Raw genomic sequence first — 14,984 nt, forward strand, 5'->3', positions numbered from 1 at the left:
TTAAAAGAGTTATCTTGCCCAAGGTCAATTTAATTGAGTGAGTGAAATGGGGGTAAACATGTTCAAAAAGACGTAGAAAGCCAATAAGCATATTGACCCATATTTTTAAAAAATAAATTCAAAATTTTAAAGAAAAAATAAGCAAGTATGGTGTAAGGACTTTTTAATATTGTAATAATTTTTAAGCGGGTAATCCGGTTATTGAAATGGTAATCAAAGTACTGACGGGAGTTGATTTTATCGGTTATCATTTATTCAAAATCAACGATATGTGATTTTGCATGGCAAGTAGTATCAGTAATCGAAATATTTCTGAGAAATTGTGTAGATCAAGACAAGATTGAACTCTTGTCTTGTTCAACCAAACGCTCGGCTGTCTCCGTTTATCTCCGACAAGCAAGAGAGACTCTGTTTTGTCGGATATTAACGGAGACAGACAAGCGTCTGGTTGAACGAGACTACATTGAACTCTACCGTAGGAATATATACGACTTTAAAAAACATCTAAACTGTATGTACAATTTAAAATCTTATTATTTTCATGGTATTTATAAATAAGTTTTCTTGAAAAACAATGCTTCAGAATACATAGCATCGAATTTATCGATTATTTTCAAGAACTAAGTGTTGTCAGCTGTATTGATTTGTGCTTAGGTCAAAACACTGTTTCACTTTCGCTTTGCCCGAGTAAGTACATATGAGAGTTGATTAAAATCAACTTCCAAAAATGACATGGCGGTTGCCAAAAGGGTACCCGGATAACACCGCAAACGGTTTTCAAAATAGAAAATTGTTTTTTTTATACTTCTATTATACGGACAATTCCTCCTTTACTTTTCAATATAGGAAATTGATGTTTTGTAGAACAATTTTACACATATATCAGAAATTGGCATATCACTTGGATTTTGATCTTCGATAATTTATAATAAAAGTTACTAGCTGTTGAACTACTAGTAAGTCAGTTTTTCGGATAATATATTGAATTAAGGGTGTCCTTATTGTAACGATACATGTAACTCCGCTTAGAGTTTTCAAGTTTTCAAGATAGGAAGTTTGTGTGTTGCAGATCAGCTGCACATATATCAGAGATATGGATATTACTTGGATTTTGATTTTCGATAATTTTTTAGGGGGAAAAACCACCGGTTGATTTCTTAGGCAAAGTATTGTATATAGAGTATCCCGTTTCTCTGGAAAGGTAGTATTCATTACTTAAAGCTGACATGAACTCATAAAAGCGTTTGGTAGCCATATTAGATTTGATCGCTCCTCTACTGCCACTGTGGTATATATACCGGTCGAGAAAGTTACGGTCGGTTGCTTTCCGATCGAGGCATTCAATGATTCAGGTTACACGGACTTCTAAAGGCTTGAACTACATATTGTAGTAAAATCTTTGTATTAAAGAATAAATAAACAACAATCAATAAAGTACAAAATATATTTATTCTTTGAAAGAATTTTCAAGGTATCCCTACTTTTTTGCACAAATAGTGCTAGCTGCAGGTCTGTAGCTCCCGGTCTGAAAAATTCGGATGGACGACCTGGGAGCTACAGGGCCACCCATTGAAAAAAATGTATATTTATTGCGCAGAAAATCGCAAATTCTGTGAAAACAATTAGTACCATTAAATTCTTAATTTAGAGTAGAAAAAAATATGATGTAAATTTGAGATATGGCATGAAAAAAGCTAATTTTAGGCAAAAATGGAGTTCATTTTTTCTTGACTTTTATGTTATATCAGTTTAAGGTCAGACGACACATTCCTCGAGCATCTTTTTTGTATCTCCTCGTAAGAAAGAGTTCCAATTAAAATTATTATTTTTATAATGATTTTTAAAATGATGAAAATTTATATACTTTATTTTATATAACATATATGGACATATGCCCAGATGGCCGAGTGGTTAGAGCCGTGGTCGCTCTCTGCCAGGAGCGTATAGGTTCTAGAGGTTGTGAGTTCAAAGCCCGTCCCAATATAGTGAATTTCGCTGTGCTGAATTATTTATTTTTATATCAGCAATTCAAGTGTATTTTCAAGAAGATTATATAGGAAATTGCATTCTCTAGTATTTTGCAGAAATGCCTGGTAAGGTATCCTAATTTTTTGCTAGAAAGCTTGTCGGAGTAGTAGTAAACCATTAACAAATTCCTGGAAAATGTTATATATAATTTAAGAACGTGTCGTCTGACCTTAATATGCCAATATATGTCGATAGAAATATCGAAAAATTGAATTGTTAAAATATGTGTTTCGAAACAACTTAAAGATATTCCAATGCACAAACTATCTAGAAATTTAGTCTTCATTAAAAATAGGGATCTAAAGTTACGGTACTATAAAACAACTAACTTATGAAAATTGTTCATTTTCTTATAAAAACCTCCCGCCAAAAAATATTGTCCCTTATTAAACTCTGTGAATATGTGATTTTTCCTTAACTATTTTTTTTAACATAGTGGATTTATCAATGTAAAATATAAATTTACAAGTAGAATTAATATATGAGTATGCATAATTTTCAGACTAGAGGTGACCCAAAATGGTTACTCCATTTCATGCGGTTGTTGGGTAGTTCTTATCTCGTGCAATTCGGTTTATTTTGGATTAAAACATTTTGAGTATATATTTTGAGTTAAACATACTTTTTTACTATATATATATATATATATATATATATATATATATATATATATATATATATATATATATATATATATATATATATATATATATATATGTCTTATTATGAATGGATTGCGTCAAAACACCACCAACGAAAGGTGTGGGAAATAACAAATGATCACAAAATAGTTGACCGCTGATCAAAAATTAAAAGGATTTTATGGTCTGAAACATGAAACTAAATCCATAGCCGAGTAGATAAAGTTTCGGACTTGTGATCCTTACATCCCTAGTTCGAATCCCACAGGGGCTTTTGTTGTTACTTATTAGAATAATTATTTTAGATATTCACCCCCCCCCCCCCCCCCCAAACTGCAACTTTTTCGCTTATTTGACATTTGTACAGTGTATTTATTATTATATCTTTCATTATCAAAGATTTTCCTGTTAATTTGAGTGACTTTCCCCAGGTGTGTTATTCCACCCTAATCATTCAAACCCTTTGTTTCTTTTCATTCACTTTAAGGGTTCTTTTGGGTAAATCAACGCACCCTCGCAGTGGTCATTGCAAATGGATACAAGTGGCGGCACATTCAACTTCAATTACGATGTCAACGGCGACCGCATCAACAGTTGTAATAGCAGCAGCTGTTATTACAGTGTAAGCAATCACAAGTAAACAATTATCCTTCACATGAACGTTATTGTTCATAATATAACGCGTAAACATCGCAAAACGAAAGTTGAATTCCCCGCAGTTTAAAAAATTTAAATCTAGCGTCACTTGACTACCATGCCTACTGTAACAGTTGTTCGCTTCAATTTCTTTTTACTAATGGTTTTGACCAGCTTATGACCAATCGCCAACAAGGATCGTATTCAGTGCCCATTTGGAGTATCTATGTATTTTAAATGGGTTATGGATATAGAATACGAAATAAGATCACAATAATTCATAATAAAGAGGCGCCAAATCACAAACGTGAGCTAAACTACGTTTCAAAGTTGATAATGTAGGTTTAATGACGGTAAGCTATTGTTTACGAAGCGCAAACTATAATGATTCGTTAACTATAGTTTTTATCTGTAAATGTTTAATACCTAATTTTATCGATCTGTAAATAACTTTAACAATAGATTTTGCTGATAAATATAGATTAACATACTAATATAATTTATATTAATTAACTACTGTTAAGAGTTGGTAATCATAATTCCACTATCTTTAAACTATGTTTACCAGATAAACTACATTTTTGCAATCGTAAAGGATTGATTTTAGCGTTAATTATAGTTTTACATTCCTGAAACATAGATATGACCAATATGGCCATTACAATGGTTTACATATGTGAAATATAAATTAACGTCGTTAACAAAAGTTTTCTGTCCGTCAGCTACAGATGACAGTCAATAAACCTAGTTTACCACCTGTGAAACTATGTATAGGTCAGATTTGTGAATAAGGCCTGCCATAACAATATAAATATTACATGCAGTGTGTCTTTTTTTTTCTAATTTTTATTAACATTCAATTTTATGATAATACATAAGTTCTGGGGAATTAATAGGATTGAAATCACTGTAACTTTTATATTAAACTAGGATCTGAACATTTTATAAGCATAGTTCGGGTATCCACATAAAAATGATGAAATAGTATACTTTTCATAATTTGGAAAACAAATGTGTAAAATTAATTTAAAAGTATATGTGAACCAACCACTCCTAAGACGAGCATTAAAAAGGCCCTATAAAGAATTTCTCAATAAAAATATCTCGTGACACATTTTTTTTTCGGGGTGGTGGAGGGTGGGTAAATTTTAAATGTTTTATATAGTTGTTTGATGCATGGTTAATATTGTTCAATCCTTGATATTAGAGCTAATTATAGCATTGAATTGCTTTATATTCTATGTTTAAAACAAATTCACTTAAACTTTTCTGTTCAAAGTTTAAGATAAGGAAAGACGTTTCAACTTCTTTATATTCTGACAATAACGCATGATGAAAAAGAAAAGTCCAACAGGGTGAACAATGAGCGGTACAATACCCCTATTGGCATTTGAAAGAATACTGTTATATATAAACTCCACTGAGTAATTCTCCTCTATTTTTAAAAAGAAACGACTGCGATTTATCGATTAATCAAAACTTTTATATGGCAACTTAAAAAGTAAAGGACTGCACGAATTTCGAAATGACACCAGACTCAAATTCCAGTAGCAAGAAGCATTGGCTATTTTCTTCTTTCTAATGTACTGGTGTACATTAGCAATAATTTAAATTTTCCACGAATATTTAAAGCAAAATGAGATGCAATCTTTAAAAAACTTCTGTTGGACTTATTTTTGTGGGATAACCTAGCTATCAAAAAAGTCTCAGATTTAAGGAAAATTATATGATTGTCTCCTGTACAAAAATTTGTTTGAGTGTCATTTTGGTAATTGAACCATTATAACGTTATAATTGATTTAATAAAAGAAAACAAAACAATTTCTTGACATTCTGTATCTAATTATGGAAAAAAAAAACTCCTGATACCTATATTCAATTTTACATCTTTTTAAGGAGGAGGACACGATTTTTTGGAAGCCGTTTTAGGGGGGGGGGGGAACTGTAGACATTATTAATATATTTTATTAGGAAAAAACGGACAAAACTTTAAATTTTTTGTATATTTTTATTATTATTAGGGCTTTTCGACTTTCGGTCGAAAAGACCTATTGTTTTCGTTCTGTTTTATTATTATTATTCTTCTCGACAAAGTTTCGTCATGGAATTTTTTGAAAACAGAATAGAAAAATCAAAATTTAATGTTAGCTTCTTTTAGCAATTGTTTAGTTCTCCCGTATGTCCCTTTTTGGACTTCCGGTCTATATACTTCCGGTTTACACATGCAAAAAACAAAATATTAAAAGGACCTTTGTATCTATTTTATTTTTTGATTATTAACTAAGAAATTTTGGATTTAGATACTTCATAGTATGATATACAAAATCGTAAGCGACAACTTTTTTGCATCTCTTGCAGTTTTTGAGATATAAGACTTCAAACTATGAAAAAGGGGGGATGAAAAAACTGAAGATTGAAATAACCATCAAATTTGTAAAAATGAGGAATGGAAAATGTTAAAACTGTCATAATAATCATATATTTAAAGTTTCGTTTGAAACCATTGAGAACTTCCGGTTTTATAAGTTGATAAAAAATCGTCTATGGGTGTTTTAATGTTAAACTGAATTCATGCGTGCCACTTTTTCTCAAACAGTTTTCAAGTAAATATTTCAATATTTAATATTTATATTGAGGGACCTAATTTGCAGACTTGAAAATATTTTGAGATAAAAATTTTGAAAGATAAGGGATCTAGAGGGGTCAAAGCTAAAAACAACACTTTAGCTGTATCTTTTTTATTTTTCATCCAATTTTTAAAATCTTTTCGGTTTTAAGTTATGAGTAAAGAGTACAATTTAAAAATTATGGTCCGTAGGGCCATTTTTTGACTTCTTATAGAAGTATTAAGGGTGTGAATATTGCAACTTTTTAAAAGTTGAAAAAGTGATTTAGAAAGAGTTATCTCGCTTTGCTCAATGAACGTAAAGCATTAATACTCTAGGCATACCACGTTTCTATTTGAGAAAGGAATGCTTACTTTTTTATAATTTTTTGGAAATATTCTTTTAGAAATTAAAAGTATATTTACTTTTAAAGTGCTGAAGTTATCTTTTTTTGACATTGCATTATTTATAAGGTTATATTTCTAATAGGCAACTGATTATACCAAGGCGGTTAAGAATTTTTAAATAAAAAATAGATACGATTTTACCCGACATTTACAATCAAAAAAGAGAAAGGGGATGTCGAAAAGCCCTTACTTTTTGTTGAAGACAAAAAAAGTTCTAGTTATATATTTATTATTTTGTTATTTCCTTCATATTTCATTGAAATGACAGTTTTAAACATAATTTTTCATTGTTTTTACCACAAATTTAAGCCCCATACACCCTTTCAAACAAAACTATTGTTATAAAGCATTAGAATTTATATCTTGAATTTTATAAATCTGTTGGCATCTTTCATTTACTGAATCTTTTTTATGATAAACTTCAATTATTTCATAAAATCTTATTTATCCCAAAAAAGCTCAAATTTCATGCTGAGTTTAAATCATGAAAATAAAATATTTAAATAATGAACCTCATGATGCTTTTATCATATCTATAATTAATCAATAATTTATAAGAAATGGGCTATGGAGGTAGGCTTTCAAAATACATATACATATATATTCATGCTTTCAACTGGGGATTATGAGGAACTAAAGAAAATTTCTATTTGTTTATTTTTCGGTTTTAAGGTACCCTACTGCACCAAATTTTATACCTTTTAGGTCAACCGAGTCATTCAGGTGACCTATTGCAAATGGTATTCTTCCGCCGTCGTTCATCGTGCGTTATCAACTATCATTTTTTACAAAGCCAATTGTTAACATTTTTGTTGTGAAGCATCTCTAGGACTAGAGAAATCTAAATTGTGAAATTTATAATCTTACTACCTGGGCCCCAATGGGGGGGGGGGGGCACCAAAACTTTAAAACATCTTTTTCTCTACTCCCACACAAGTGAAAAAAATGCATGGTTATAATGTCAGTGGAGCCCTCTACCAAAATTATAGAATTTATGGCCCCTATATCAGGGGTCCAGGCCCAAGGTAGGTGCAATTTGGCCATATAGTAAAAATTAATTAAATCTTTTAGAAATTCTTCTCTACAACCCTAGATATTTGAGAAAACCTAAATATATGGTTATGATGTTTTCGTAGCCCTTTAGCAAAACTGTGAAATTCAAGCCCAATGGGTCATGGTTTCAGGCTCTAGGGCGGGGCAAATATGGCCATACAATGAAACTGTATCAAATCATAAAAAAGTTTTATTTTCCACTCCGATAGCAGTAGGAGATAAATTGAGGCATGGTATGATATTCATGAAGCCCTCTACCTTAATTATGGAAAAAATGACCCTTGGAACAGTGGTTCAGAACCCTTTGGCATGTTTGGTAGGGTCAATATGGCCATATACTGTAGAATCATTTAATTTTGTGGTGGTCAATTTTGCTGATTTTTGTTTGCTAATTTGTGTTGATGTATTTGTATGGATGTATCAATGCTCAGTTTCAGTAAGAACACTAACTCAATTTAAATTAGTTTTTATCGAGAATGTAAATTTTGTAGTGGAACTGAATATTTGTCTGTTGCCTTTGTTTATATAAACTGAATTAAAAATTTTGTAATCATAAATTTGCATCCAAAATTGCAAACATATATTTCTTTGTCTATTTGATTTGAATATTTCTTATGGGCCATTCTATCTATCAATATTAATTTTATTTTTTTGCTGATTTCAGAAACTATTTCAAGGTGTGATGAGCAATATCATTAAATAAGTTTCTTTGGGGAAATTAAACATGTAGATAATCTAGATTTTGAAAAAAAAATGATATTAGGAAATGGAAAAAAGGTGCAGTTGATAGTAATGCAAAATGTAAAACAATTAAAGGCAGTTTGCGTATTTATTCATTTCAGGCAGCTCTTTAAGTCACTATGGGTACGAGTAAGGAAGCTATGTTTCAACTAGATGCTCAAACCTTATTTGGAAATTCTTTATAATTTCAGAGGAAGCCTTGTAGGACTATGGTTAACACCATCTGATTACAATGATGAAGGTACAAAAGAAACTGGTTTGGAAGGCGTTGATCCGACAACGCCTATCAGTGATTTGCGAAAGCGTGTTGAAGTCGCTGTAAAAAGTGAGTGTCAGAAATACAGGAAAGAAAATGAAGCGACAAATGACCTTCAGATATATCAAAAGGGAGAAGTTGAACAAGTGCTGACAGCCGAACTGTTAAATGCAGTAGTTGAAGATAAAGTTACGCAGGTATTTGGTAAATATATTGCAGACCTACAGGAAAAAATAGACAATATTGAAGGAAAACTAGATCTACAGAAGAATGAAGATGTACAGAAATCCGAAACAGCTCCTGAACACTCTGAAAATAACTATTTGGAAAGACTGCAGAAACTGGAGGGATATATACAGAAGAAGGACCCAAACCCTAGTGCGAAATATGTTGAACGCATATATGCATTTTTATCACCATCTGCCTTCAAAATCAAGGAACTATTTCGTTTTGTTACTGAACAGGCTTATTCAAGTTTTCCAAATAACACAAATGTAACTATTAAGGGTAAGTAAACCTGGAGCTATTCATTTTAAAAATATTTATTTAGGTTATTTAGGGGTGTCGTTTTATTTGTCTTCATTAATTTAAATGTTAAAACTTAATAGAATATACATGTACCTTATACCAGATAATTTTTGAAATAGTCTAATTTTTGCTTTTTGACGATTATGCACTTAAGCATCGCAAAATATTGAATAGTATAGAAATGTTACAAAAATTATATAAGTTGCTACTTAAAATAATTAGGAACTATCTAAATCGCAAAATCTGACAAGTGGTTGCTGTTTTGCTGTAATTGGAAGAATCAGTTATTCAACTAATTTTCAGTTTAATTGATAGAAAGAATACACAAAAGTTGTAACCTATAAAGAACTTAAATATCTACTATTGTTACTGCATTTGATTAAGGTATTTACTGTGAACTGTATATTTAATACGTTTTTTTCACACATAACAGTATGCATTATAACTGCATCCTAAATCCTAAACTGTGGAATTGTTGAATTTTCCTCTTTCTAATTCCATTGCAAGGTATTATGTTGAAACAAAAATGACTGTTTCCAGTCTACAATGAACTCTTTTTCTTTAAACTTGCTACTTAATATCTTTGCCCTATGTAAATAATCAGGTAAACAAATATCATTAAGTTAAGTTACATTCTTACCATATTTACCTTGAATGTGGAATCAATGTTCTTTTTTGTAGAAACTATCAATGTAGGAAAACTTTGAACATCATCTTGTGGGTTAACTGATAACTGCTAGTAGCCTGTAGTATAAGTTCAAATTTCTCAATCTGACAATATTTGCTGAATGTTTATGTACTAGTACACAACCACTGTCAAATTATTTTGGTGTGACATTTCTTGCAAACTCAGATAAATCCGTTTCATCGTCAAAAAACAATTTCTTTTCAGATTACTCTGGACAAAATATGTGGGCTGGACAATTGGTAGACATAATAAAAAAATATGGTGCAGTATTCGTATTCGTGCCTTGCTGTTGTTACTGCATTTACAAATGTATTCGCAGATGTTGTGATAACCCTCATGATGATAACTCTACAACACTTGCAGACATAGAGGTAAAGTGAGCAGGCTCACAAACGATACCCTTCGCTAAGAAATAATGATTAACTCAGGTACCTTTCTATTAAAAAATCGAATGTATCATTTTCTTATAGTGACCTTAAACTTGCAAAAATGACCACAGTTCAAGAGCAAGATATATATACAAGCAATCTTTATGTCAAATTTATCTTTTTTATTAGACAATTTGGTCTAGTCAATAATAATGCATTTTTAACAATGACTTTGAGCTTGCCAAAATGACTTCGGGTTATGTTCATAGCACGCCCTCAGGTCAAAGTCAATTTAGTATTTTTTAAACCAGATTTAAAAATTTCCAGCCCCTGTGAGCTGTTTAAAGAAAAGGGGTTGTTGAAAATTCGCCGGTTTTTTTGTTTGTTATTAATTGAATGTATTTTTAATGTGTGGAGAATGCATTTTCTTATGCATATTAATAAATGATTCATATACTTTTTATATCTGTGCATATTCCCGGGAAATATTAAGCAATCAAGCAGTGGAGAAGAAGCATGTGAGAAAGATTGTTTACAAAAATAAAAAAAGTGAAGAAACTTATTCTTTTATCACAAAAGAGTAATTGTTAATATCAATAAACGTAGAGACCAAACTAGGTGTTAATATTATCCCTCTTAGGGGCCCGTTGACTCAAAACATCTTGTGTCTCTGGGTTTTTTCTTTTGTTTACCTATGCGTTAGCCCATTTTAGCATATTAATAGGCTTGCAAGATCACATACTCTGGTATCGAGGTGATGATGAATATTTCAAATTTGGATGTCCACTGTCTGATCCGGAATAAAAAGGAATTGGCACTTAATTTTATTTAATACTTTTAAATGCGATTGAATAAAACTGTGCACATTACAGAAAAGTATAAACTTATGTAAATTTATCAAATTATTAAAAAAATTTATTCCTTTAAGAAAAACATGTATTAAGCATAACATAGATACTAGTAGCTTTACGCTTTAGATAAAGTATACCAATGCTTGATAAGTCTCTAGATGAACTAAGAATAATCATTTTTCGGCTTGCAGACAAAAACAAATTGACGACATATTGAAAATATGAGAATTGATCAAATCTTGAAAAGAATGTTTTCAATAATTACTTGCACAATAATTTGACGTTTGTATTCCCCACACAACAAAGTAGATTCTTGACTATTCCGTCCGTCAGCCAGTCGAAGTCCTGTGAGCTTTAAGAATAACGTTTTTTTAGTCAAAGCACAAAGTTTCACAAAAAAGGTTTTTAGGACACAATGTGTAGATGTTCATTTTACCAGCGATTTTCATTTCCTTGAATTTTCAAGGAATTTTGGCGCTTTAAAAATGATAATTTTAACCATATTTTTAATATCTTAATAAGCTATTTGTAAGCTCAACTTAAATTGTTTTACGGATTTTTTTAGAAACTTTGTAGATATGTACATGTGGTTTTTTGAGATTTTAGGCCTTTTGATTTTAGAATTTTGTTGTTAAACCCAAAAATATAGATGTGCATATTTACAGGAAGTATTGATATGATTGTTTTTGCGAGTTATGCCCTTTTCGAAATTACTTTTTAGTATTTAAAGCATATTCTGCCATTATGATGTTGTGTAGCATTGACCCTGTTTTAGTATGGCCAGAAATTGGTGCTGACTTTTACTCCTTTCTGTTTGTAGGATCGGTTGCATTGGTTATGAATGATTTACAAACTGTAATGTAGTTGTTACTGGTTACAGTGGTTACTGGTAACATTGGTTACAAAAAAGACTAGGTTTGGGTTAGGTCTAGAGTTAGGTTAGTTTTAGTTAGGGTTAGGATTGGTGTTAGGGTAAGGGATAGGGTTAGTTAGGATTAGGGTTAGGTTAGACTGACTGACCTGCAGTAAGTCGCCGAGCTCTCCTCTATGCCAATACCATGCTCTTTTTAGTATGCATCGGCACACCAAAACTATTACATTGATAAATAAAGCCCTTTGTAGTTGAGGTTAGCGATCATTGAATCGAAATTGCATAAGTGATCAGCTTTGATTTAAAAAATGTTTAAAACGACCTGTTATTTTGTTTCAGATATATAAAAAGCTAGAAAACTCGTTGTGTGTCATCAGTTTTTCTAAGGAGTATGTTGCCAGTTACCACCTGGCACTTGCAAGGTCATTGACAGAATACATGTATCAAGGAAAACATGGTGAACTTAGTCACGTCAAGAAAGTAACCATCACCAAACCAGATGATCTCAACAGCGTCCCTCCCTCAAAAGTATGTATAAGGAAATTGGTATCAAATATTAATGTACATACAATATGTTCAACTGAACTTAACAAAATTAAAGTTGAATCAATGATAAAAAATGAAAGAAGTGAAACTACCTTTCAGTAAAGAATCACTTATTACTTCATCTCCTCCCTATTTTGATAGCATCTTGGTATCCAGTTAACTCTATATCATGCAAATATCTGATGTAAGAATATATGTAATAATTATCGTTCCAGTGATGTTTCTAATTAAGGCGCTTTCCCTTGCAAAAAGCAGCTTTTTACCATTTGAACCTGTATTTATTTTTCACCATAAAATGTTGTTTCAGAAACTTATCAAATAAAAAAGTTAAACAGATAAGAAAATGCATGTAAATAGAACATGTTTTACAATGTACAATGGATATAATTTAAGAATAAATTAATAAATTTACATGTATTTCATATAATAGCTTATTAATATATGCACATTAACTGATACTAATTTTCCCCAAATAATCAAATATACGACGATATTTCCCATTTAAAAAAATGAAGAAGAATGTGTCCAGTTAGGGTTACTGTATTTCAGAGCAAAGCAAGCTAGATATATTAGCAATGTAATGAATAAACTCGTATTAAATGCACTAATACACATGCATATTTTCATAAAAACGCATTAAGGGAAATTACATCTGCAATATATCCTCATAATTTTATAATTTTTTTCTATGGCAGGAATTGAGTTCAAACAAATCATATTTGATGCAGAATTTGTTTTCATCGTTGAATGTTTGTATTACATCTTTTCCACCCTACAGGTCTTCATTGTATGTGTAGACTACAATGAGGGGAACGACATACTGGAGCCTGACTCTCCCAACAAGAAAGGTCTACGGATTAGACGAGAGACTGTACGCAGCCTAATGGACAGATTAGGTATTATAATAATTAACTACATTATATTTATGATATATTATGATCTAATAAAGCTATGACATGCATGTACACTCATATAGATACAAAAAATATTTGCATTGATGATAAAATTTAAATCTATGACATGCACATGATGGCGTAAAACTTCACCACAGTTTGCTGTTTATTAATTGTAAAATTAAACACAATCATTGTTTTATCTTGCTAAAAAAATACTTTTGTATTTATATCAAACAATTAAATATTTAATTTCCAAACAGTTAAAAATGTTTAAGCTTGAAAATAATTGCTCTGAGCTTGCTCAGGGTTCACATTGGGTCGGTTTGAGCAGACCAAAAGCAGATGCAGCGTTGACAAAAAAAGCTCATCTTGCCTGAAGGTTCAAGTGAGCTTTTCTGATCAACTGTTGTCCATCAACTGTCTGTCTGGTAATTTTTAGCTAACCAGAGCTTTAAGCTCAAATTTGGTTTTTCTGATCACCTTTGGTCTGGCATTTGTCTCTCTGTCCGTCTTTTCTATCTGTAAACTTTTTACATATTTAGCTTTTTTCCAAAAGTTGCTCTGTTAAAATTCAAACAAGCAAGGCTTAAAGCATTTTTAGGTGAAAGGAATTCAAGTTTGTATAACGAATGGTCTAGCCCTCTTTCAAAAAGAAATAATGATAATTTCAACCATTGATTTATTGTTATTGTTATTATGATCACCAGGAAGAGGTTTGGGCAACAATGGGGATTGAGCTTTTCAAAGAAGTAAATATACATTTTTTTAAATCTTCAAAACCTCTTGGCCAAAAAGGCTGAAACTTCTGGTATTGGAGCATCCTCGTGAAGTATAGATTAAAGTTTGATTTAATAATGATCTTAAGGGAAAAGGTGAGTCACGATCTGGGTTGACTTTTTAAATAGGAATAAAGAAAGAAAACTGAAACAACAGATTGAGCTCAATGCGTAACATAAAAAAAACCGGATAAATAATTGAAAATCGTATCAAACAAGACCTATTCTACTAGGTATTTTTTTTGTAACAAAAATCTGATTTGGTTATTTTTATCTCTATTATGTTTATCGTATTCATTTTCATAAATCATTTCCAAAGAATTTCTTAAAAGGAATCAAGACAATTTGTGCTCTACTTGCTTGTGCAAAAACACGTACATTGAAAACTAATATCGGTCACTTTACACCAGATCTTTACTACCAGATGTTTTGTAATTGATACAAGAAAGCCGATTTGATCAGATTTACAGCTGTTGATGCTTACGTGAGTGATGTGGTTCCTGGGCCTATTGTTACATTAATCATTCAACCAGGACAAAGTGTCCTTTTCTCCTTTCCCCTTTGCCTAATCTGCCTTATACTTTAATTCTATAGTGCTTTTTAGCTCACCTGAACCGAAGGTTCAAGTGAGCTTTTCTGATCACCCGTTGTCCGTCGTCCGTCCGTCCGTCCGTCTGTCTGTCCGTCCGTCTGTAAGCTTTTTACATTTTCAACTTCTTCTCAAAAACCACTGGGCCAAATTTAACAAAATTTGGTACAAAGCATCCTTATGGAAAGGGAGTTATAAATTATTAAAATAAAGGGCACAGCCCTTTTCAAAAGGGAGATAATTGCGAAACAGTAAGTTTAGGGTGCATGTCTTTAAAAATCTTCTTCTCAAGAACCACTGCACCAGAAATGCCAATATTTACACAAAAGCTTGTATATATAGTGAAGATTCTAAATTGTAAAAATCGTGACCCTCGGACCAAAACTGGGGCCCCAGGCGGGGTTCAAAGTTTAACATAGAAATACATAGGAAAATGTTTAAAAATCTTCTTCTCAAGAACCACTGCACCAGAAATGCCAATATTTACACAAAACCTTGTATAT

At 31.5% G+C, this 14,984-nt stretch overlaps 1 protein-coding gene across 3 annotated transcripts in view; it reads left to right on the forward strand.

Moving 5' to 3' along the window:
- The first annotated feature begins 301 nt into the window (after positions 1 to 301).
- The window catches only part of LOC105336374 (uncharacterized), a 36,184-nt gene continuing 21,501 nt past the window's right edge, over positions 302 to 14,984 (forward strand). Inside the window, exons 1-6 of one of the 3 annotated variants that reach the window (XM_066077178.1) lie at positions 302 to 511; positions 3,157 to 3,291; positions 8,304 to 8,875; positions 9,789 to 9,955; positions 12,014 to 12,202; positions 12,999 to 13,116. In XM_066077178.1, the coding sequence (XP_065933250.1) occupies positions 3,239 to 3,291; positions 8,304 to 8,875; positions 9,789 to 9,955; positions 12,014 to 12,202; positions 12,999 to 13,116 (1,099 nt within the window). In that variant the 5' untranslated portion in view covers positions 302 to 511; positions 3,157 to 3,238. Of the gene's footprint in view, positions 512 to 3,097; positions 3,292 to 8,303; positions 8,876 to 9,788; positions 9,956 to 12,013; positions 12,203 to 12,998; positions 13,117 to 14,984 lie in introns of those variants that run through there. The other 2 variants (XM_066077179.1, XM_034447330.2) reach the window with 2 other exon arrangements.

The sequence above is a fragment of the Magallana gigas genome, chromosome 2 (assembly GCF_963853765.1).
Source record: "Magallana gigas chromosome 2, xbMagGiga1.1, whole genome shotgun sequence".
Classification (NCBI taxonomy): Eukaryota; Metazoa; Mollusca; class Bivalvia; order Ostreida; family Ostreidae; genus Magallana; species Magallana gigas.